The 26,341-nt window shown below is 41.1% G+C and overlaps 1 protein-coding gene across 1 annotated transcript in view; it reads right to left on the reverse strand.

The window, feature by feature from the left end:
* LOC119721962 (calcium-activated chloride channel regulator 3A-1-like) overlaps positions 1 to 26,341 on the reverse strand; it is a 38,874-nt gene that overhangs the window by 11,804 nt on the left and 729 nt on the right. Inside the window, exons 2-10 of the mRNA XM_038191922.1 lie at positions 19,328 to 19,571; positions 16,628 to 16,757; positions 15,703 to 15,842; positions 14,421 to 14,531; positions 13,762 to 13,926; positions 6,754 to 6,931; positions 4,407 to 4,537; positions 2,993 to 3,155; positions 2,469 to 2,722 (exon numbers count right to left, since the gene is read on the reverse strand). Coding sequence (XP_038047850.1) covers positions 2,469 to 2,722; positions 2,993 to 3,155; positions 4,407 to 4,537; positions 6,754 to 6,931; positions 13,762 to 13,926; positions 14,421 to 14,531; positions 15,703 to 15,842; positions 16,628 to 16,757; positions 19,328 to 19,571 — 1,516 coding nt within the window. The remainder of the gene's footprint in view (positions 1 to 2,468; positions 2,723 to 2,992; positions 3,156 to 4,406; positions 4,538 to 6,753; positions 6,932 to 13,761; positions 13,927 to 14,420; positions 14,532 to 15,702; positions 15,843 to 16,627; positions 16,758 to 19,327; positions 19,572 to 26,341) is intronic.

Below are 26,341 nucleotides of genomic sequence, written 5' to 3' on the forward strand. Positions count from 1 at the left end.
TTGAAACTTGTGTGTGCCTTCACAACTTTATCCGTCTCCGAAACCCAGCCATTCAGAACATTCAACTAAGTGCTGAAGATGGTGAACACAACCTCATCCCTGGTGCTTGGAGACAAGATGCCAACCTGCCAGACTTGGACGTTCCACAGGGAGGAAACCGGGACACAGTTTTGGCCAAGAGACAAAGGGATTATTTAAGAGATTACTTCAACAGCCCAGCAGGACGTGTGCCATGGCAGGGCAGGATAATTGATGGATGAGTGCCATAAAGAGGATGATGAAAGAACAATGCTTGATGTTTTATTTTAGGTAAAGACTGTTTATAATTTTTTATTTTTATTTAGTTAAACTGCTATTTGAAATAAATAGGCAAGGAAAATGATGATTATGTTATTTAATATAGAGGCCAAATGAGTCACTATTACTTCACATGTGAATGGATCCACAAAAATGGGCATTTTCCTATATTCTATAGAGGGAAATCAAGTTTATTCCAATTTAATCAAAGTAGAAAATAGTCTGATAATCATGTTGATATGTAACTTTGTATTTGAAAAGAATAAAACAAGAATAAATCAAGGTCAATATATATTTATTGTATTACATGTCTCTTAAGTAATACATACAAAATGTTTGACATATAACATATTCACATATTTGAGCTACTTATCATGCTCATGATTCTTTTGATGCAACCCACAAGGCATTGACCACTTTTGTTTTTAGCAAGTTCATGTCATAGAAGCTTAAAAACATTTTTTCACGTAAATTACATTTGAATAAAATAATATTTTATGGCAGTTTTATGCACAAAAAAAGGATTTTTGGGGACATTTTAGTGTTATAGAGGGCTTCATTGGCCTTGAGCCATTCTACCATGGCTTCTTCTTGCTCAGGGATGAGTATGAGATGGGTGTAAGTTCTGGTTTTCTTCAGGGACTTCTGCTGCAGCTCTCCACCATCTACTGAGGCAGAGTGTGGAAATCTACAGGGTCCAGAGACAGGCTCAGGAGGCTCAACTTGGGCCTTTTCTGACTGGCCTTCAGAGGAGCTGGGGCTTGAGGATCTTTGGGTAGAACAAAACTAATGGCTGCTTTCCTACGGCCAGTCTTTCTGTCACTTTTTTGGCGGCATAATGAAACACATGAGGCAACTGAATGTCTTGATCTTCACATCTTGAAGCGTCGAACGGGAATGAGGAATGGGAAGAACGCGCCGGGTTTTTATAGCCCTCGAGCCAGGACGGGATTGTACACGCACTAGGAGCGCGTTCGAACGGACAAAGAACGAGATTAGGACGAGTTGAACTGTCTCTGAACGGGGTGGTCGGGTTATAAACTAGTTGGAACCAGGTAGAACTAGTTAAGAACGGATTTAAACTGACTATGGACGGGCTTGGACCGCTTGGAAGCGGCAAATTTACCCGATCAGAATTTGATATGAACTGACTGTGGACGGGGCACAGACGAGATGGACGTTTTGAGGACTGTTCATGAACGAACTGGGGTCGTATTATAGACATCATCGGGCCAAACTACCCCGACCACAACCTATTTTATGATTATTCTAGGACCGGGGGGGGGGGGGGATTTTAAGAACGTAGTGAGAACTAGTTTGGTGTGATGGGGGCCTTACCCGTAGGTTTGGAATTCCATCTTTCGCTAGGACTATTGTGTACTTGATTTTAATCCCTCATCGTGGAGGCTCTACCGCACACGTGGAGGCTCTATCGGAGATGAAACGAACTTTATTCTATACACCAACGTTATGTGATATGGGCGAATTTCAAATTGGAGGCACTCGGTCCGAAGCCACTGTATGGCAATGAGGAGTTTTCTTTTTAAATCTTCCCAACAAACGACAACACTGAGGCCCTACTGTTTCAGTGCCAATTTGAAATTTGTCTATGATGGGGAGGCGAAGGGTGCTGAACATTATTTGGCACAGGGCCCTAAGGGGGCGCTGTTCATTGCAGACGGGACTCGACACCATCCATATTTGGGCAAGTTCGCGCAACGACTATAGTTGACCAATGGTTAACCATAGTTCGACTAACGCTTGCCCGAACTTTGTCTAGTCGACGGTGGTTGACTACGCTAGTCGACTATTTGGAACCAGCCTACTGGGGCTGGTTGCATCGCTGGTAACCATAGCCGCGCGCATTCAAAAAGTACAGCAGGGAGCCAGGATCCAGACGTTTTGCAATGACATTTTGACCAGCGATCGACTAGAGACGTTCACACGTTGCTATTAGTGCGTAGGCGTAAGGTACGTCACAAATCAACCACTAGTCGACTAATGGGCCTTGCCCGAACTTGGCCTTTGCTGACGGTGCCACGATTTTGCCAACTAACAAGTCTTCTGGAATTTTTGCTCTCCCTTCCAGTGGCGTCGGTGTCTATATGGTCAAACTACACGGTTTCCCTATCATAGTTCACAGCATTTTGGGAAGTACTTTGACCACATACCTGTGCATCACCCGGGATAGCGATGCGGATTCGCTGGAAAGCAGAATTTGCGTCATACTCGGGCGAGCCCTCCGTTATCAGGGTCGTATTTGGGCCCGTCATACGCACTGCTATGCTGCCTGGTTGGCTGTGCCCGAATACGAATTGGGTATCACGACCGATCGAGGGGTCTATGTAGACGGCGCCGGTGAAATTTTGACCCTCTGGAATTTGGATGAACTCTGAATACAAGGTGATCGGCACTGATGTAACGGCTAAAAAGAAATTAAATGTGTTTAGTAAGAAATTAAATACTTTTCCTTTATGTTTTTTCTTTCGGAATTCATTTCGAACCGCCGCTTGTGCGATTGCTGTTCTTTAACATTTACTTAATTTGTTGTTTATATGTTTTTCAGATTCAAATTAGATCTTACTCTGTTAAACATGTGTCTAAGGGATCAAAGAATGCAGCACTGACACTACGGGGATAACAAAAGTCACTGACAAAATTATCACTTTACTACCGTAAAACTTTTTGTCCTTACAATTTTCCGTTGTAGATGATTTGCTAAAAACATCACTGAGTGAGCTTGATTCCTCCTCGAGTGAGTAGGCCGTGCCACCAGTGGAGGTCGATAACATCTCAAGGTGTTGTGAAGCCTGTGAACCAAGGGCAATTGTGTCTATAGTTGCGCCTAGACCATTCACCTGAAAACGAAAATTACAAAGAAGTCATCGATGGGAGAAGAAAAGATGTATTAAATGAAAAAAAGATGAATCTCTGTTGCGAGCTGTAGCTGCATAACTCATCATAGAAATGCTTGACAATGTAGAAGTGATATCGATACAAAAACGTGTATGTACTTCCGGCCTGTGAACAGCAAAGGATGGAAACAGAATTACAAGGGCGGATCCAAAACACAGTTGGGGGGGGGGCCAAAAAAACCCATTTTGGTTCCTCAAAAAGTGGGTCAAAAAAATTACGGCGTTGGGTTCGCGGCCCTGAAAAATTTGGATTCTAGATGCTCTGTGGTGCGATCTGAGGCAATTTCTGACCACTTTAACCAATGTTTTTTGAGGAAAAGATGGTGGCGTACTCATTGCCTGCCTTTATTGCGACGTCACATAAAAAAAAAATTGGTTTCCTTTTTTTTTTGGGGGGGGGGGCATGGCCCCCTTTGGCCCCCGTGGATCCGACCTTGCAGAATTATGGCAAATCTAAATAACTATCAAAACTATTTAAATCCAACCATGTTTACATTTTGTCGTAATTATGACCATGATTATCGAGATATATGATCACAATAAGAATATTTTAAAAATGGAAAATTCTAACATTCGAAAGTCGAAGCAAGCTGATCGAGTTTTACAAGAGTGAGTAAAGTTTTACAAGTCTAAATTATTGCATGCGCTAATCAGAAATTTAAATTTGCTGCCATTCGGAATTTGCGCGTGGCCTGTCGAAAATTAACAAATGAGCTCACTTTTGAAGAAGACTTTTGAAGAAGCAAGACCTAATATTCTTCACGGAAACTGAAATCTTGCTTGCATAAAGTCAATTAAAGTAATTGTGACTGTCAACAAAATGTGGTATTTGACAAAAGAAAACAAGGACATTTAAGCATTTTTCTTCATCTTCTCGAGACCTCTCACATTTTCATAGGCCAATAATCAATTAGGATTTTTTTTTAGATATTCGGCTGAATGTTCAAATACTCGTCTAAATGCTCGCATATTCCGCTGAATGACCGAATAAAAAAGTCACTATAATACGGGCGATTCCCAATAGTGCGCCTCCAAGAGTTTGCAACGCGTTGGCCAATCACAATGCGCAAAATCTGTCGACCCAATGCGCGTTTGGAAAAGGTCGACTGATTTCGCGCATTGTGATTGGCCAACGCGTTGCAAACTCTTGGAGGCGCATTATTGGGAATCGCCCGTATTCTCGCCCTAACTTACCAATGGTAGAACATCTGCAATATACGGGCTCCTATTCTCTCCACCGTCTGTGACTACTATGATCTTTCCTCCTGCAGCATCTTCCCTATTCCCTGAAACACCCTGCAATACCTGGATACCTTGTCTGATTCCTAAAAAGCCAAGAAAATTTCAAATGCATTTGTGAAAATTACATGTTCGGTTTGATTAGATTATGAAGCTAGATATATGCGACGTGCTGCGAACCCCCTCTTTTTAGTCGGTCATTATTTTTGTTCCCGGATCTCAGGATTTCAGATATCTAGGCCTACAAGGGCATGTGTCAGGTAAAATCATAGTCAAGGGATGCACCCCTGTATTAACATTCCCATAGACGCCAGTGCTTAATGCCCATACGTAAACTTCTTTTTAATATTTAAGCTGAGATTTGAAGGTATTTAAGCTGCACAGAAAAATGATGATCAACATGTCATCTTTAACTTTCTTTTCAATTTTTGGTGGGTTGACCATAAAACTTTCGATAAGTTCCGACCATAGAAGAAGACCCTATTTTTGTCAAAAAAATAGGAAAAGTAGCCATCTTGAAAAACGGTCCCTCCACAATATGGTAAAACAGCGCCACTTTTGAGCTTAATTGCATTTGAAAGGCTCAGAATTGGAAGCCCCAAGACTTGGCCGGAGGTTCTTTTTAATTCCCCAATTGTAAGGCTCTCAGAACTCTCTAATGCAGAATATTTTAAGTTTGTAACTTTTATTCATGAGCGCGGCGCGCAGCCATTTTGCACCCCTGTAATAAAATTCACATAGACACCAGTGCTATTTATACCCATACTTCAAATTCTTGTTTAAATACTCAAAAGTCTCACAGGTATTTAAACTGCACAGAAAAATGATGATTAACATGTCATCTTTAATTTTCTTTTCAATTTTTGGTGGGTTGACTGTTGACTCTTTCGAGAAATTCTCCTATTTCCTAAAGCGGAAAAGTAGCCATCTTGATGAACGATCATAACATGGCAAAATAGCGCCACTTTCGAGCCTAATTGCATCCACAATCCTCAGAATTTGAAGCCCCATGTCCGGGCCAGAGGTTCATTGCCATATCTCTTTAATTCCCCAATTGTATGGCTCTCAGAACTCTCTAATATAGAATATTTGTTGAGGGTATATCTTTTAGTAATGAGCTCAGCGGATGGGTTAAGGCCTATTTACAGGTGTGCACCTCTATACTGTCTACAGGGTACAGGGACACTTAAGATACGTCACCCTGTGCCTCAAATCATGGGCGGTATAAGTGCAACCCCTACGGTTTGAAAATTGCCCAATCTGGTCTGAAGTCCCGGCCTGAAATCCTGTATTTAGCTTCAGCCTGGTACAGTGGTTAAGTTGGTAACACAGGGCCAATCAGCACACATGGTGGTCTTAGAGAGAAGGGCCAACCTAAAGTGTTCACATTGTATATGGTATACCTATTATATCTCACTGACTTTAACTGAAATGACTTTCACTTGTGATTTAGTCCCACTGGTCTTTATAACAGTCTTGCTTCTTTGCATTTTTTTTTTTTGGGGGGGGGAGACATTGGATTTATTATAGTATACGATGAATTTGAAATTTGGAACTTGTAACATTAACCGACAAGAAAATGAGCAGAAGTTATACGTTCAATACTTCTTGAGGGGCTTCTTTAATAAGGGAATAAATGTGTGCTCCGGAGGTTTTTATCACTCTGTTTAATACCACTTAGAGTCTGGGTGCTGATAATTACCCGAGCCGGAGGCGAGGGTAATTATCAGCACCCAGACTCTAAGTGGTATTAAACAGAGTGATAAATACCGACGGAGTACATATTTATTCCCATTCATAAATACCTTTTCGGTAAAAAAAAATCATATAATTCGTTCAAAACATCTCGATTTTGTTCAACAAATTCACTTTATGCTTTTTGAATCATCCCTCCTGCAAAATAATGGAGTGTTCAGCTGGCGAGTAAGATGAAAACAACCCTTTTATGGAGATTGACGCGCGCGTATCATGTTCTATGCGATGTCGCGCAGAACGCACCTGGCGCGTTTCGTTTTGAATTTAGAACTATAAAATTCTAACTCCCTGGTAGTGTTGCGCATGCCTACGTGAGGATTGTGAACGTTCAACCAATGAAACGATAAGAGGCACTGGATTTTTAGGAGTCCACATTTTATTGTGACACTGGAAAAGTGTTTAAGACCAGCTAGCCATGTCTTTATCATCCGTTTAATACCGGCCACGTGACGGGCTCTCGACCAATAGGAATGGCTAAACTGTCTGAGGTATTTATGAATGCCTTTTAAAATGGAATAAACAATTATTTTGCAATGGATAAGCCTACCTGCTCCAATGCTAGTCGATCCATCGGCAACAAGACTGTTGATGCCCACGAGGAGTGAATCTCGATTCACGTCATTGAGGGTTCGAAGTGGTGATACGATACGACTGCTTCCCGCAAATGCAACAAGGCCTAACATCTCTCCATCCTCCAGAATTTCAGTGACAAGCCTTGCGGATGCCTGCGAAACACCAAGGGACGAAAATAGTGCAATTGTTGAAGATACAACATACAAAACGAACTGAAGGCTGTAACATCTGGAAAGAATAGCAGATGATAGCAGACAAGAAATACACCAATGTCAATAAATTTAGCCCAATTCAGAGTTGACGTTAAAACAAAAGCGAGAAGAATTTTTTTAACGTGAGGAAATGGAGGGACACCAGTTACTTTGAAGTTGCTCTCCAATGGTTCTTCAACACATTCGCGTTTTATTCGCCTAACGTCTTTTGCAATTGACATACACTTTGTATTGACACACCATTGTTCTTCTCTGGGCGTCTGTAACCCTCTGGAAAGAAATATACATGTATGTTGATTTGCTTTGGCACAGAACAAAATTATTCTCCTTAATTGTTGTCGGGTCGCAATTAAAACGAAATGAATCTTCTTCTTCTTGCGTGTGAAAACCAAAACAAAGAGGTAGTTTATAGATCTCTGGGTGCTTGCTGAGAAGCCACTCTCGGGTTGCTGCATCAACATCAACATCGATCAGGCCTTGGTACTCATTTGGGGGGCGATAGAGGGGGCACTCGGAGATGATGTGGTCAGCAGTCTGCTGCTCCGCTCCACATTCGCAAGCTGGGCTCTGGGATAGGCCCCACCTCCACATGTCAGCATTGAAACGCCCGATTCCGGTGCGGAGCCTGTTTAGTTTAACCCATGCCTGTCGTGGGCGATCAGATCCTGGGCAACTTCTGGATGGTACAGGAATGTATCTATGCAGATGGTTAGGGGATGACTGCCACTTCTGTGTCCACATCCTGGCCATCCAGTGGGCCTTTGACTCTGTGGGTTGGATAGTTGACAATAGATCCTTTCCACTTGAGGCAAAGGGGCGCCGGGATTTGGGGCGCCGGGATTTGAGTCTGGGTTGTGTCTGTTCCCTGCTGATAGCTTGGTGGAGGAGGTGATCTGGATCCATGGCGCGTCGGGCCAGCGCCATGCTTGCTGCCTGCCTACGGAGCTCAGCTGGTGAGATGCCTGCAAGCACAGGGAGCTGCTCAACTGGTGTAAATTGTAAGCATCCAGTGATTGTGCGCAGGGTGCAGTTAAGGCTCACATCTACCAGGCTGGTGTGTCTGCTCCTACTCCATGCTGGTGCGCAATACTCAGCTGGCGCGTACACAAGTGCCAGGGCAGAGGTGCGGAGTGTTGATGGACTTGCTCCCCATCTTGTGCCCACGAGTTTACGGATGAGAGCACTGCGTGCCATGACCTTGTCTCGGAGTCCGGCAAGATGTTGTCGGTAGAAGAGTGTCCTATCCAGCTTGACACCAAGATATGTGGTTGTTGTCTGGAAGTCCAAGCGCCTCTTGTTGATGTACACATCCAGCTCACGTTTTGCTTCCTTGTTGTTCAGATGGAAGGCTGTAGAGACTGTCTTACCCTCACTCAGCTTCAGTCGCCACTGTCTCAGGTATAGGGCCAAGGTGCTCATGTCCTGGCTCAGGATGCTTTCAATCATCTTCCGCTCTCTGTGTGTTGTCAGGATGGCCAGGTCGTCGGCATATCCGTACTTCTTAGAGAATGTATCAGGGAGGTCATGGATGTACACGTTGAACAGCATTGGAGCCAGGACGGATCCCTGTGGATCGCCATTTTTGAGCCGGCGTGGTCTACTTTGTTGCCCGTCGCTGGTCTTGAGCACGAAGCTGCGGTTAGAGATCAGCTCCACAATAAAGTGTACCATCTGTCTGTCTGGCAGCATCCGTAGAAGTTTTAAAGTCAACCCACGGTGCCATACAGTGTCATACGCGGCGGTCAGGTCTAGAGTACAGCGCCAGCTGTCTCTTTGGCCTCGAAGCAATCCTCGATGTCCTGAGTGAGCAGGGTAACCTGATCCACGGTGGATCGTCCTTTGCGGAAGCCAGCCTGTTCTCGGGGCAGCTGGGGATAAATGATGGGATTGATGCGTCCGTGAATCATCCTTTCAAGCAGCTTGTATGGAACACACAGGAGTAAAATAGGCCTGTTGCTTTTAGGGTCGTCCCTGGGCTTGTTAGGTTTTGGGAGGGCGATGACAGTTGCCTTGCGCCAGATTTTGGGGATTTTGCATCTTTCCATCGAGGTGGACAAGTACCAACGTAACCCCTCGGTTGCAGCATCTCCTGCATGTAAGAGGAACTCTGGGTGGATATCGTCTGGTCCTGGGGCCTTACCCGCCTTCATTGACTTCAGTGCTTCGACCAGTTCTTCTGTGGTGAAGGGGTTGGTGATGTTCACGTCACCACCGTCAACCTTCCATAGCTCAGCAACTTCCTTTCCGACCTGTCTTGAGAAGTCTCGGTCTGGGTTGGTAAACGACCATTCTGAAGTAGTTGCGATGCTATTGCATTAGCACTCACGGGGCATTTGTCAGGTTTAGATGTGTTCCTTCCCGTGAGGCGGTTGATCGTGTGCCAGGCTTTTCGGCTGGAGTGTGTGAAGTCAATGGATTCAACTCTCTCTGTCCAACGATCTTGGCGTTTCTCATCCAGGCGCTTCATCAGGATGTTGGCTGTGGCATCAGATCCCTCTTTGGATGTAGCTGCTGTGTGATCTTCGTACAACTTCTGGCATTCTTCGTCCCAGCATGGGATGTAGTTCCTCTGGTATACACGGGGGACTGACTGCTTGGCTGCGTTGGTGAGCATGTTACAGTATGCCTTGTATGAGGTATCCAGGTCTGTGCTGTCCGGTGGTGGGAGGTTCTGGTTGGCTTGGTTGGTGAGCAATTTGAACCTGTCCCAGTCAGCTTTTCGAAAGTTCCATCGTCTCACTGGTTTGCTTGAGGTAGGAGCAACGAGTGGTACCGGTGTGGCGAGTGATGGTCGGTGTTGGGACCTTACGAATTTCTCCAGCATTCGACGAACCAGGGGTGGTTGGACTTTTGTGCTGCTAGCAAAAGCTAGGTCTGGGTTCGAACCTGAATTCCACCGGGCAGAGTGGAAGCTAGCGGGCTCCTTTGGGTTGTATAGAAGAGTCAGGTTGTTGGCAGATGCCCATTCTACAAGACAAGTTCCGTCATTGTTGGATCTGGAGTAACCCCATTCAGTGTGGTGGCAGTTGAAATCGCCGGCGCAGATGCAGGGGTGAGTGACCGCTGGTAGGGATGCTTTGGTCAGGCGTGTTGGGGGTGGCTTGTACACGTTAATGATAGTTACATCCTGAGCCTTCACGGCCAGCCATTCCAGTTCGGAGTCATCTGCGGATTGTGCCTCCAAGGACCACTCTGTGTCCTGTCTGACAAAGGTGGCGAGGCCGCGGTGTTTGTTCAAGATGTATGCAGCTAGTGTGAATTCGGGAATTGTTAGTTTCTCCGTCGTTTCACAGTGTGTTTCTTGCAGCAAAATAACAGAGGCTTTGTTGGTATATGCAAGCTGTTCGATGATGGTAAGTTTGGCGGTGGTGAGACCCTCGACGTTCAACTGCAGTATCGCGGCACCCTCGCCTTCGACGACAGCTGCCGCCCGCTCGGGGCGGCGGACCTGAGTTTCCATCCTACGTTTGGTTTGGTTTCGTGTCATCGGCAGTAGTCCCCAGAAACAAGTTCGGGATTACAGAGAAGACCACGAGAAGGTTGCCGATATTTCCTCCAAACGAATCGAAAAGTATTTATTCCACAACTAAATATCGGCAGCCTTTTGTGATTTCCCTTTTAAAATGTTTACTTTCTTTCGCAGGAATAGCAATTTAGGTTGAAACTATATAATTGCCCAAAAAATTTCATGTGAAGTATGAATCGGCCTCAATGCCAGTGAAATCATTCGTAACTAATGGTGGTAACGGAACAGAACGAAATGGGACGGAACGTCAACAGGCGCGGATCCTGGGGATGTTTCAGTAAACATTCTATGTACGCAAAAAAGTAATTTCTGGTTTGATGGCGTCATAAGTTAAAACGGTAAGTGCATACATTAAGTTCGGAGAGGATAAATTTTCATTGTGAAGTTAAAATAACGTATGAAAATATGGGAAATATAATTGTTTGTACTAACAACACCTAACTTCCGGTTTGATGACGTATTAATAACACCTTACTTCCGGTTTGATGACGTCACGGTGTCAGAGATCCAAAGGTGAACATTGCAATGGATATCATTATTTGGACTACGAAGATATGACAGGGATCAAATGATAGAATTCAATTCAAAATATGTTCCTTTTCAAATTCTCCTTAACGAAACTTCCGGTCTGATGACGTCATGAATTTAAATCCTTGCCAAGTTATCCGTGGTTAATCAGAAAATATCAAGGGGCGATTTGGTTAAATTTTAACGGATGGCTTTCAAATTAAAGAAAGCAAACACTATTTAATGTGCCGCTAGGGGCGCCCTTTCAAATGATGACGTCATCACACTGTGTTTTGCGTTTGACATTCCCCACTTAACACTTTCATACTTTATATGTGTGTAGTAAAATGCTCCCGCTTTTGAGTTATATGCTGTTTTTATTGCACTTCAGGTAACACCGGAAGTGCAGGTCAAGCGGTTTTGTATCCGTGGACAAGAAATATTTTTCACGGCATAGTCTACAACATCACGAAAAAACGAATACAATACTTTATTAAGTTCAAAGATATAGCACAAACTATTTTGTCAAAATTTGCCCTTAACTCGCTTGTAATTTGATACCCGATGGCGTTATCATGGCGTAACAAAATTTATAACATTTTCGTACCATGGTTTAAGTTCACACTAGGTTTATGATCATACCGCAAACCGTTTGGAAGAAAGTTTGCTTTCGTTTTGATTTCAGGCTAAAGTCTTCCTTTTGAATTCACCTATATACCTTTGATATTCCGGTAGACCCGGAAGAAAAGGTCAAGTGAGTTCACGTACACGACAAAATATGTTTATCAATTAATGGTCTATCTGATTACAGAATACAAACATCAATGATTTTTTTGTTTTATAGTTATAGGTGAAAGTATTTGGTAGTTTTTTTCCAGCTAAACTTGACACCCGATGACGTTATCATGACGTCAGAGTAATATGCATACACCACTATGGATGAGGATTGATATATGTTGAAAATTACAAGTTCATATACCATATACCGTTTAGGAGAAAACTTAAGCTGTAATCCTGAGCGATTGCAAGGAAAAATTGTATTGAGCACTGAATTAAAAAGTATGTGGCTGCAAACAAAAATGCTTTTATTTTCAACTTTCTTTTTTGATTTGCCCAAAACGCCACATCTTTAACCCACCTCCTTATCACCCCCTACAGATTACATGAACAAATTCTCAAACATTTGCCCCCCCCCCAAAAAGTTTGGTTTTGGATCAACCCTTGCACTAAATACTCATCACCACGGCCAGTGCACATATTTCTATTCACTTAACTCTTATTATTTAAATGTATTCACTCATGTAAATGATGATCCTTAAGAATGAAAGATCCAATTATCTGGAGTTTCAATGATCTGATTATTTGAACGCAATAAACCAGGAAATCATTAAAGGAATAAAACTTGTGCATCACTATATTTCTTTATGTTAGGACCCTTGCAGCACACAGATTTGTTTCAGTCTTTTTGTTCAGGCCCTTATCTTCGCATATAACTCATATTTTGAGTTTTTACACAAATTAAAACACAATGACTGAATCCGATCGAATTACAGTTTTGATGCACAGCCCTTTTATTTTAAGGGTAGAAAATGAGAAATAACATACAAATCACGGCAGCCTCTTACAAAAAATACATTAAATAAAATAATAACCACTACTTTCCCTCAAGGGTATCTGGGGCGCCGGGCATAAGTGAAAAACGTGAAAACAGTGAGCACGTACATTTAGAAAAACATGTTTATCGGGTATATTTAGAAGTAGGTTAATGTTGACAATGGAAATCAAAAACTGCGGCATTCCCTAATTCTTTATGAGTTTGTTATTACATAATTTGAAAGAATGACAATAACAATAGCAATAATAGTAATACTTGGCCAGTAACTGCGATCAGTAAATTGTGACGTTGCTACTTTTTAACTGAATTAAATGCGCAAATGAACCACAAAGAAAACTTTAAAATAATGAATTAAATGCTTCAATATAAAGACTAGAAAGTGCCGAATGCACTAGTTGTTGCGTATGGCACGTAATTTAAAATTTGTTTAAAGCCGGCCTTAGGTCGACCCGCGATTTTCTCGCGCCACGACGGAACCGTTGGCATCAAGCAGAACAATAACACTCAGATCGCAAAACTGAGAAATCGTGTGATTGTCGCGGAGCACGTCGCAGAAGTTCTGCAACTGGTGATTTTTTTGAGCGCCAACTGATGCTGATTGTCTTAATATCGTCGCAGTTACACTCAGGTCGCACAAAATCGGCGACTGAGTTGTTCCTGACGGTCGTAGTTCAGACGCAGCTTGATCTTGTAAAGTCAGTCGCAAGGTCGACGTGAGGTCGGCTTAAGTCATTCGTGTACAACCTCAATCGTACGTACGAGTTACAATTCATAATTAAGTCGTACGTTCTCGATATAAGTCGTATCGTACGTGATATTAAGTCGTACTTACGAGTTACAATTCATAAGTCGCAGGTAAGATTTGTAACTCATACGAACAAGATATAAGTCGTGCGTGCGAGTTACAGTTCGTAAGTCGTACGGACATTATCAGGTGTACTTACGAGTTATAAGTCGTAAGTACGAGTTATAAGGCGTACGTACGAGCCATGATTCCCGGGCGTACCTACGAGTTGAGTCGTACCGGTACGTACGAGAAAGTTGAAGGGAGAGACTTTTTTCACAATGTTGTACCTTACAATTTTAAAAGGATTGGGAGATTAAGATATGATTATTTTATACCTGTTTGAGCTGAAGTAGTTTTTGTCCCCGCATGCTACCAGAGGTATCTACGACCAGAACGATGTGGCTTGGTCGCTTCTTGACCACAGTAAATTCAGGCACGGTTTCGACGTTAATGTCGTTCTCGCTGTTCCCCGAAGCAAAGTCGCTATGTTTGAGCATAACCTTTTTTTTAACCAAAGAGAATTAAAAAAAGACGCACAATTCAACTGAGCTTCTTGACGACACTTAAACGACAGTGGATATCCTTTGCTATTGTGTTTTGATCCCGTCGTGCAGATGCAACACTTAACTGGCTCTTTTAGGCTATGTGCTAAAACGTTTAATTGTTGCCAAAAAGCGTTAGTATGTATTCAAAACTAAAAACATTGGGTTTATGACATGGGCGTCGCGGGGGGGGGGGGGCGAGGTGGTATTTTTCCAGCATAAATTTCTAGGCGGAGGCCTAATACTACAGCACGTTACTAATATTAAATACTCCCGTAATTCACGGATAAGCAATACCCCTGTGATTCTGTGCTTGAGCGTATTGAGATAATGATGCAAGCATTCAAAGCACAGTGTGAATGTACTGGGCCCTTAAGGGCAGAAGTATGTCTGACGTAGAACCATGAAACTGGGACCCGAAATGTTCTATACTTATTTCGTTATAAGCGTACCTCCCATATGCTTTTCCCGTTACACAAACGGTTTTGCCTGTTGGGTGCTTCCCTGTTGTGCACGTTCCCCTCCGGCGTCCCGTTGGCCGCTTTCTCACAAAAGGTGGAAACCTTAATTCGGAAAAGTTTCATAAGAACGTTAGGCCTAAGGCTGTTCCTCAGAAATTAAAATAAAGCTTATAAAATTTCTATGGGAAGAAGATAGTGTAAATCAAAATAGAAGGACAGCGTTGTTGACATAATAACGGAACACTCTCAATACTTGAAAATGATCAATTTCAAATGTTTGGAGATGGGAGGACACAGTGTTTAAAAAAATTTATTTTAATAAAACGCACAACCCTATATAAAGTGGTTCATTTTTAAAAAGAAACGTTTATATTGCCATTATAAGTTGGAGGTTAAAGCCTAGGCCTATGTTGATTTTAATAAATCAAAAATTAAACCAATTTTGGAGCCAATTTTGAAATCTCAGGTTCGGCAGAAGGTTTCAGGTCATGATTTGCATAGCAGATTTTAGCCGATTCCGACGGTGAAAATTGTCCAACACCTTGTGTCCATGCAGGACTGCAACTCTCTTTCTCGTGGATTAAGGACATTCAAGTTTTCAAATGGTGCTTTTTCAAGGGAGATAATCGGATCCAAGATAGGACCCGTAGAAAGGCTGCTAATATTGGCAGTAACATTGGCAATAACATATCTACATATTACATGCCTTACTGTGGAACAAACATTAAGCAAATGGGTTTATATTTTGTCCTCCAATGCTGGTCAACATACAAACTGCCGAAATTCTAAGGCAAATTATTTTCAATTAATATAGTTAACCAACAATAAAGTCACTTTATGCCAATGTATTCATACAAACAACATTGCCAAATGGTGTTTTACCCAATCTGTTTTTTTTTTCACACTGTACCTTGGGCCGAAATATACTTTTGGGATCATGTTTCTTTTTTTTTTTTTTGCAAAAGAAGAAATGTCTGTTTGATAGTTTTACTTTCCTATTAAGTTCAAATTTAATTGGAAACTTGTTTTTTCCAATCGACCATATGGAGGCAATCTTGGATTTCAAAACGGCCAAAATGTCGAACATAATTTGCTTAATAAGTCGGGATATGATTGTAACAACAACTGGGCTTTGTTGCCAAACGGTGTTGTGTGATTTACATAGCCAAAGCTATTAAGTAGTTTAGGAGTTCATATCCGAAACTGTCATTAAAACATTACAACAAATTCATCTTCAGTGGTCCATTAAAAAGAAGAGAACTTGATTTGTTACCGCGGGTAAGAACTGCTTGTACATGAGGGAGCCGGTGTAATCTGTACCGCGGCGGTCATCCCAAAACTGACATGCAGGCTCAGGCAGCCCGTTTTCGTCTTCCTGGCACTCATTTGGCTTGTTTGGGAGCACCCGACGACCTGTGCATGTGAGGTAAATTGAAATTAGAGAGATCATTAGTTTTTTTTTAAAATGAAATTCACCAATTGCAGCGACAACTGAAGTTCACGATATATGTATAGTGGTGTATATCGTATCGTATTCTCTGTATTGTGATACGTATTGTACCGCAAAAGTATCATTAATATAGTATTTTTAAAAATGAAATTCACCGATTGCAGTGACAAGTGAAGTTCACGATATATGTATCATGGTTTTGTACGCATGATACGTATTGCATCGCGAAAGTATCGTTAGTATTTTTTAAAACGAAATTCACTGATTCCAGTGACAAGTGAAGTTATGCATCGTGGTGTATATCGTATCGTATTGTTTGTATTGTGATACTATTGTACCGCGAAAGTATCATAGACAGCCATGAGGGAGGGGGGGGGGGGGTTGGTGGTGGTCTGAGATGCCCTCAATTGTGATTCTGACTGATCGGCACTTGTGATTTAACTTGCTTAACCCCCACCTTGGCCCCAACATTGGCTCAAATGACTACCAAGACCTTATAGACCAAAGTGGCTCGGGACCATCTTTTAAGACTTGGCTGGTCTTGTTCAATTACTGGGTGAATAAATAATTAACAAGTGTTCATTTTGCCGTATGTATTCATAGACTGCACGCCCAGTGATTTCCGGGAGCAAATAATAATAAAGGAAAAGTGTAAATAGTTAGTTCATGTTCCTGATTATCTACTCAGCTAAAGTCTTCAATATTCAGATACTCGCCGTAAAATTTTGTAAGGAACGCTTAGACTTACCCGTTATTTTTAGGACACACCTGACAGCCTCGATATTCCCATTGGAATGAGCGTAGAATTGAACATCTTTCGGATACGGGTATTCGTCAAACACACCCCACCGGTAGTGCGCCCATTCGTGGGTAATTAACTGTAAACAGTAATTAGGAATTGAAATAAATAGTAATTTAGTTGAAAGTAACGACGGGAAAAAGTTTCTGTATAAAATTGTCAACGACAGGGCCTACAGCAAAACCCGTAAAAACGCTGTCCATTTCCCGTAATTGTTATGGTTTATTGCCGTTATTGCTCGAACCGTCACAAGAAAGAACGTGCTACGTGAATTTCCCGTAAAAGTTGGTGCCCTGATAGCCATGTGGTTGCGAAGGGCGATTTCCAAAGGCTACGTTGCACTTCATTTTGAATGAAACTACATGGACACAGACATGTTCACACAGGCGGGCGCAATCTTTGAAAAATAATTTCTCCCGTTTGGGAGACCGTATCTTCATGCAAATTTCCATGTTTAGTTCCCTTATAAATGATCCAATGTGCTAAAAATCGTTGTTCATTACTTTTCGTTGAAATTGGAAAATAGGCCTGGCTAAGTGCATTTTTGAAAGTTGCAACACTGCAGGCGTTTGCAATATCTTTAAATCTTTTCAAGCCTCACTGAATATTAGTAATGTTCCTATCCATTATGGTTTGTAGTAAAAATGTGCATAAAAGCCTCCTTCACGAGTTAAATAGTTAATAAATATCACCCTTTTTGCCGGCTTCCATTGGTCGATACCGAGACCCACGCGCCAGGTGGCGCTAATGAATTTGCTAATGTACCCTGTGTCATTGTGCTGCCGGGCCGAAATTGGTCAACCGTAGCGCCTACGGCGTTATGAAAACCGTGCACGTTAGTAAGGTCGGAAAAAAATCGTCTTCGAGATTTTCCTTGGAGATAGTTCAAATTGTAACAGATTAAACTGAAATTCGGAATATTCTTAGATGATATAAGTGTTCAACTACTCGTGAAATAACAACTGAGTAGAATCCTAATAATTTTGATAAGTACATATATTTTGGAACGTTTTCGAACGATTTCCTCCTGACTTGAAAGTCAGCTTTCCCAGTAACCATGATTGACGTTTCGGAATCGATGACGGCGATTTTTTCACTGAAATGAAGTTTAGAATTTTTCTTCCGTTATAATTTAACATTTCAATCATACTGAGCATATTTTCTGAGAAACACAACGTTCGAAAGGCCATGTTTTTGGGGTTTGTGGATTTCACTGCTCTGTTACAGCGTCTAAGTACGTTATCGGAATAGCTTTGCTTCGCTTCGCCTTCGCAATTATTTGGCTGCTGATGCAGGCTGGGATTCGCAATGCTTTTGTACTCATTTCCTCTCCCCCTTTTAAACTTTTACAACCGAAAAGCTGCCCTTAGAAAAGCTGTGATTTGTATTATACACAGGTAGTGCATACATGCAAGGTTCACTACGTGTTTAATACACAGCTGATCAGTATGCTGTTAAAGCTGTAATACGGCTGTGATATTGCAGGATTCGAAAAGCCAAGCCGCTCATCATGCGGTGTTGACCAGCAATAGGTCGACCCCTTTCTGCGGAATCAGTAAAAAGTTGTAATTGAAAATTACACAATAGCTTACATATACAAGTTTTGTGACAACTTAAAAATAATTTTACCTAAAATGATATGAAAACCACTCTTAAGCTGTAAAACGTACTCCCAGCTGCCGTAACTGGAACCTATCTCCTGCCTACCCCTGCACAAAGCCCCGACGCCACACCACTTTGTATTCCATTACTTTACGGCAAATTACCGTTAAATTAACGGAAAATTCGTATTGAAATTACGGTCATTGGATTTTAGGAAATCCGTAACTGACCGTAATTTTACGGTTTTTTTTGGTTGGCGGTGCCTTCACCGTAATTTGTTTTTCAGTGTATTGCTGTAAACTGCAAAACGCAAATTACAGCACTTGTGTAACACCTTTTCAAACCTATAACGCGACACAAAATGACAAAGTTAATGGTACCATTCTATTACAATACCCATGTCCTTTTACTAGTTCTTTCTTGAAATTTACATGTTTATATAGAAATTCAACAAACAATACTGCCAATATCAAAAGACTATATCTGTTAATTGAGTGTCTTGCCTCTTAAACGTAGACACCTTTAATTACGCGCGACCAACAATCGGGTATACCGGTAGTCACCCAACTTTCATTGGATACCAATAACGACTCCACGTTGTGAACAATCCCAACCCGGCTGGGTTTAACCTCAGATCCAGTTCTCGGATATCACGACATTTTTAATTTTATGAAAACTTCACTCAAAATTAATAGACGGCTTAGCCATTCAAAGCCTTGGACATGTGCTGTCACGTTTGATGCACTGTGAGATACACTTTTATTCCCTTAATAATATGCAAATGCGTGACGATCTGAGCAAACTGACCGAAACGTCGAGTCAGCATCTCTGGTTCTTCTTTATAGAACCTCTCCATAATAGAGAGTTACTCCCAAGCATATCCTCAAACTTCTCTAAAGGTTTAGACCAATGTTTATTGTCGAACATGCAACGCTTCAAATCGCTCTTTATGTAAATTAAGCGAGGAAATACCCCCAAAGCGAAGTAACCTTAACAAAGAATCAAAAAAGAAAAAAAATCACAATTGTAATAAGAAAAACAAATCACCTTTCCATAAGGTCCAAAGCGGCTTTCAGAGTCCTGCGATAGGAAGTATTTTGGCGTTAGATGGATATATTGCCCGGATCCCCCACACTCTTTTAAACCGCGCACAAACGGAACGTCTCCTGAATGTCTGTCGACGAGGACGTCACGTTGGTCGAAGCGCTGCCAAGTTACGCTGGAATACTCTGCCGAGTCTTCCCAACTCTCCGGAACCAGGATGTGAATGTCTTTGAAGTAGACACGCTTCCTGAAAAGGAACACCGTCAAAATATAGGTTTTATCGGACAATTTTGGAAAATGTGCATTGGAATTTGTTTTTGAGAGCGACGTATATCCTGGTTTCATTTTCGCAATAACTAGCTTTCGATTTCATTTTGCATCATTCAAATAAATAATTGTGCATAACGTTTCATTTAAAGGATTACAAATACGTGAGCTTTCGGTTTGAAGGATGCGTTGCCGAGTATTACGAATGTGCAATCCAATTGGCAGAAAATCCAATTGTGACAAGGGCTAAATTGAACGTTCTTGTTCATTTGTTATAATTTGAATTCACATATTGTGCATTCAATTAAAGAAAGTATACAGACCTATACAAATCACGATAGAGCTTTGATTGATTAATTAATTAATCAATGTATTGTAGGCCTATTTGATCATGTGTTTGTTCTTATACACAAAGGCCTATTGAAATAGGCAAAAGAAATGTTAAAAAGATATAAATCTTACGAAAATAAAATCCATCAAAATAATCTTGCAGGCTATTATCATTTGGACGGTAAAGGGAAACATCACGTGGCATGTTACATCGGATCTGGGGACTTTTTGGTTGGTTCTTTGTCTTATCTGTATTTTAATGTCTTTCTGCATTTCTTAAAGTTCTCTCTCATTTTATCATTTCGATAGCTTGGTTGCAATGATGCGATTGTGGCAAATGCTGAGCAAAATAAGAACGATTGCCTTCAGCTTAGGTTTTTATATTGAATTTATTACAACAGTTGGTATGTTTCAAAAGACTACACCGCATGGTTCAGTTCAATCATCATGAATATTCAAACATTCAAACATTTAATCAAACATTCCTCATATATATGTTACTTTTGTGAACACATTAATTAATTCCAATGCTTACCAGGCATACGTTTAATAACGCTGCGTGGGAAAATGGCTGCACATTAAGCGAAATAGATTGATGGTAAATTAAAAGGAAAACAGGATTGCGGATGTGCCTTCCCGATTTCGCGCTAAAATGAAATGTTAATTCACCAAATTCAGTGCACATTCGGGAAATCGTACGCTATTTTTTACGACTGAATTGCACCTCAGTGGAAATAGAACTATCATTTGTTAAATAGAAACAGGAATTTGGAACGTTCATTCTATTTCGCACGAAAACGAATGCTTCTTTTACAAATTCATGTACACATTTTCCAAATTGTCCGGGAAAACCTATAATAGATGGATATATTGTCCTCGGAATATTTACCAAAAACGCGCCCCCTTAGTTTCCCATAATATACCAAATTTTAATTTTCACAACCAAACCAAACGAATTAATTTAAATACTTCGCAAAAATTGTTCAGTGTAAGAAATTCGTGAAGTTATTCATGACAATTTGTAAATGGAGACAAGATAATGTCCAAAAATGTTGTAGTAACGTTGTATTCAGCGTGCTATAATACGTGCAAAAAAACACGCAGTATTATATGAAAGACTTATTTTGCTCAATTTTCGGGGACAGATTAGCGCAGCGTGATTTTTCGCCTGGGAGGCCTCGAGGGCGCGTGGGACGGCTCGTGGCAAGTTGCGGCCTGAGCGCGATTGTTTTCCCCAAACGAACATCCGACTGAAGACTTGACTCAAGTTGGAATTACTTTAAGTCGGTACCTCAAAAAAAAAAAAAAAAGAAATCAAGAAATCACAAAAATCACTTAGTTTACATCTTTCCAAAGCAACAAAAAGCGAGCGTTCCACTTGGGTGCGGTATTACAATGCGCGCACCTGTACATTGTACAACACGCGTATTATGTGCATACATGTGGTGCAAAAGTCAGCTGCATCACATAAAAATAACATGTACGTGTAAATAACATGTATGTGACGCATGAGGGCGCGTTATTGTATGGCGTGTACAGCGCCTACGGCACTATAGGATATTTGACGTACACGTTTGCGCTATAAAATACAGACCGAGCGCAACCCAGATCGCATCGATCGGAACAAAACCGGTGTTTCGACAACCGTCGGCAAGAGTGCATTTTATAACGACTGCATGGCATTAATATTTGGTTAATTAGTCAATTATTTTTGGTCAATTGTCCGGGGACAGACAGACAGACTGACCGACGGACCGACCGACCGACAAGTGACATGTAGCAGCTCCTGCCACAGCTTAAATGTGAGGAGGTCCCTAAGGGCCCTGTCACACTTCTGCGTATCCTAATTTCTTATAAGTTGCGCATTGACATTTTTTTCATACGCAGTCGTACGCACAATACGCACTTCATATGCATCTCTATCGTTTTGTGTAGGTTTTATGTACGCAGATATACGCATGGTACGGCCCAATACGCCGGATAGTTTTTGGCATGCAAAAAACTATGCTGCGTACGCTGTTACGCAGGTCATAAGTTATAAATACGCAGCGCATCGGTCCCGCATCGGTCGAGTGCGTTACGAGTACGCTATGTGTTCGTGACGCACCTCGTCAGCATATGAGCCGCCTGTATTGGACGTATACATAGCGTACTTGCAGCGCAGATACAACGCACGCTGAACGAACTCATAGCGAATGCCTACGTATTGCACGAATTAGTACCGCTCGTCCTGCGAGCGAGCAGCGCATTGTACTTATTCGTAACTTATGAGAAACGCACAGATAGCGTACTTGTGCACTGCATACGCAACTCATACGCATCTCATACGCAATGGATGCGATGAATTCGTTACTTGTACGCTAGATGTGCCGTCGCACATAAGTCAAAGTAATCAAAAAATGTCGACGTTTGAGCGTACGGCTGCGTATTGAAAAAAAATTGATAAGGAACTCATAAGGAATTAGGATACGCAAAAGTTCGGGTCGACCTCATGCTTGACGCACTTCTGAGCGTATCTTAATTCCTTATGAGTTGCGCATTGACATTTTTTTCATACGCAGTCGTACGCACTATACGCACCTCATATGCATCTCTATCGTTTTGTGTAGGTTTTATGTACGCAGGCATACGCATGGTACGGCCCAGTACGCAGGATAGTTTTGGGCATGCACAAAACTACGCTGCGTACGCTGTTACGCAGGTCATAAGTTTTAAATACGCTCAGAAGTGCGTCAAGCATGAGGTCGGCATAAGTCGGGTGCGTCCGGAATACGCTCGGCATGCGCACTACATACTGACCTATTCGCAGTTCGAAAAATAATGTTTGTGTACTGCAAACGGAACTCATATACATCTCATACGCAATGGATGCGCTGAATTCGTTACTTGTACGCTAGATGTGCGTAGCACATAAGTCAAAGTGATCAAAACATTTCGACGTTAATTGAGCGTACGGCTGCGTATTGAAAATGTTTGATAAGGAACTTATAAGGAATTAGGATACGCAAAGGTGTGACAGGGGCTTTATGTCATACAATGGCTTAACACTGACAGCTCGGCTTGCTGCTTACTTAGAATTCGAGTACTGAATCTAACAACTGAGCGTGTTCGATGCATAATATGTTTTTTAAAAAGGGTATGGTGTTCTCTGTAGCCGTAATGGAGGCTATTAATCTAAAAAAGGGCCGCCTTGCTTAAAAATCAGTTTTTATAAACCTCAACATAATAAACTCGATAGAGGGGTAATAAGGTTCCAATATTTTCCTTACCGTTATGATAAAGGCATTCATGTTCTTTTTCAATAACGCCTTGGTAGAAAAAATATTTCTCTTTAATAATGGTGCATGGAAACCCCGCCATTTTCGCCAATTTACAACCGGAATTTACTGCTGCAAATGTTTACAAGATCTTCAAGGTTACAGATTTAGCTTGAGAATACCGTTTGTTTAATTAAGATTGCTTTTGTTTATCTAGAGATATGTTTGAATAACCGCAAAGCAAAAAAAAAAAAAAAAACTCTTGTGCCACTTTTAAGAAGCGAGTGCTTTAAAGATCAGACAATGCCAGTATGGTTCTTTTGATAAGATTATCCATATGGGTGTAAGACAAACATTCCATTCACACGACAATATAGGAATTTGTTTTAAACAATTTAATAGTACAGACAGGTTCACTTCTTTAAAACTTCAATGAAAGAGTTCAATTAGATATGAATATAAATATTGCAGACTCTGCTTAAAAATGTTAAAATCACTAACAGTAAAGTGATTTGGTTTTAGACTAGGACTGTACTGATTGTAACTGCTTCTCAGAAAGTGGAGGTGAAACCATAAAATATAGGAACTGAACAAACAGATAGTATCAGCCAAAAGGAGCCTGGGCACATGAACTTGCGGGATCATTATTTCACATCACGTGAGTTGCCAGTAGGAACTTAGGCCGAATCATATTCTGCTGTACACTATAAGTATCTGAAATCGTACGAACTTTGCAACAGGTGCACATACAAACCCTTTCTGCCTGGGATTATTTATCAGAGGGGGTGAAAGAGCGCAACCTTGGCCATGTATTCTGAACCTATCTGTTGTGCAAATTGAACACGGGACTGTCCCTGAATTTTCCTCTGCGAACAGAACAACACATTACGTGCCCCAAAATAATGCCGATGTGCTTTTCCGTTATTTGTTTCTGTGATTCAAAAATCTATATTAGTTTCGTTTTTACGACTTTTTGTGCAATTATTTTTTCGCCTTGTGAGACAAATACATGAATTTCCATTCCTTTTAAGTTGCTATAATTTTGCCAAAAACAGAGGTGTGCTGTGTCCAATTTGACAGGACAAGGAATTGGCTGTAGAACGCTTGAGAAGAAAAAATTGCAAAATGTACTATCGAAGTGAATGAGGAAAAAATGTTGCAAAATCGCTTTCAATTGAGTCCATGATTATTTGTTACCAAAGGAGACAGATGTACAATATGTAAATCAAAAATTCAATCAAAATATTAGGGAATGCTAGGAGTAGAATGTGTAACCAACACAGATAATATAGATAGGGTTTGAAAGACACGCTTTTCCACTTTAAAATGAGACATCAAACGTCCAAATCTGATAATTGTTGACAGAGTTATGACAATATGGGACCAAGTTTTCAATTTCAGGCATTGGGACAAAGGTAGCCTACAATTGCCTCTGTGTGGATAATTGCCTGATCTACAAAATGTGTTACCGAGTTAACACAATTCGAAACACTTTCCTGCTATCAGTTTGTAAAAATGTTTACCTGGTAAACATCTTTGTATTTGTAATTTTGGTGCTTTTGTTTTTAAATCGAAAATGTGAATCTCCATATTCATAATTCAGCACCAGAAGTTGTTAGAATTGTTGATATTTCGCAGTCGTAAATTGTAATTTCTTAAGTGATTCATTGTTGTGTCAGTACCTTTAACATCCCAATTTACATTTCGATCGCCGTTATTCGTGGATTCTCTAATATAACCAGTAAGCGCAAAATCGTTCAAGTCCACACCTGTGGTATTGTGGTTTAACATGTGTAATATTGTATAAATAAGCATTGAGACAAAGTGCTGCGTTTGTCTGGAGAAGATAGCTGACACTTTTAAATGAAAAAGAAACTTCATTTCAACATCTCAAAACCACAGGGGCGAATCCAGGAATTTTCGCAGGGGGGGTTTTAATCAGCCAAAAAAAATCTGAAAATGTTCACACGTGTTTTTCTCCGGACACTTGTCCTCCGTAAAATAAAAAACTGGGGGAGGGGGGGGGGGGGGGGGCTGGTACCAATTGCAATAGGGGGCGCTGTTCAAATTCGACGATTATTAACACTCATTACAGAATGGTGTTGGACATTACACCAGTATAATTTTTTTGGGGTGTCACAGCAGGGGGGGGGGGGGGGTTCGACTTTTTTTTATAGGAATTTGTATGAGATGTTTTTTTTTGACAGAGCTGGGGGGTTTGACCCCCCAAAACCCCCTCTGGATCCGCGCCTGAACCATATACCATTTTACTCTAAAACAATTGATAGTTCTTTACACGTTAACCTCACCTTAAAGGACCAATAAAATCGACTCAAAGAAAAAGCAAACAACAAGCCTTGTGCGATTTCAACCCCTACTTGATCTGTTCGTTAAGGAAAAATTGTTGCATTGCAGACCAGATTAATTTCACTGTCAAAACTCAACAACAACTGGTTTGTCTGTCTCAGACTATTGTCCGTCAGAGTTTTGCAGCTAGCTATGTGCGCAAATGATTTGGGAGTAACTATTCGATTTCCTTTTCCGAACGAAATTTAAAGGAATGTAATGTCCTATAACAAATAACTTTGCTTGTCTGTTTTTGCAGGCCTTTATACAGTTTTAAAATGGTGCACTCCAATTCAGAAAGTTTTGAGCGAAATGCTTTAAATAGTCATATCTAGTGACGTATCAGCTCATACATTATCTATGTTAATTTTGCATTCGCTTGGTCCGCCGATCAACGAGATAATCGCCGGGCCAGTTTGCGAAATTGCTCCACGTTCATAAAAGGTATACGTGCAGCCAGGCCGACTTGGTTGCACTACAAGTCCTACGTTTTATCGGAATATCTGCTACTTTTGCGTCGTTTCCTCTCACTTAAATTCATTAATTGGATGATTATACTTGTCGTGGGCCGATTCGTCGTTCGATGTCTCATTGGAAATTCATAACTAATGCAATGGTAGGAAATTATCAAATCAATGTAAATCTATTTTTCAATGTGCCACACGCAAAAAGCACGTGTAAATAAACTTAGAAAACGTTTGACATTCCTCAGCACCGACTTTGTAAGTTCTTTCACATAATATATGCACGCGGTAATGGCGGCATACGGAAGATACTTAATAATTTTTATCCATTAAAAAACAAATATATTTTTGAC

The sequence above is a fragment of the Patiria miniata genome, unplaced genomic scaffold (assembly GCF_015706575.1).
Source record: "Patiria miniata isolate m_02_andy unplaced genomic scaffold, ASM1570657v1 HiC_scaffold_14, whole genome shotgun sequence".
Taxonomy (NCBI): domain Eukaryota; kingdom Metazoa; phylum Echinodermata; class Asteroidea; order Valvatida; family Asterinidae; genus Patiria; species Patiria miniata.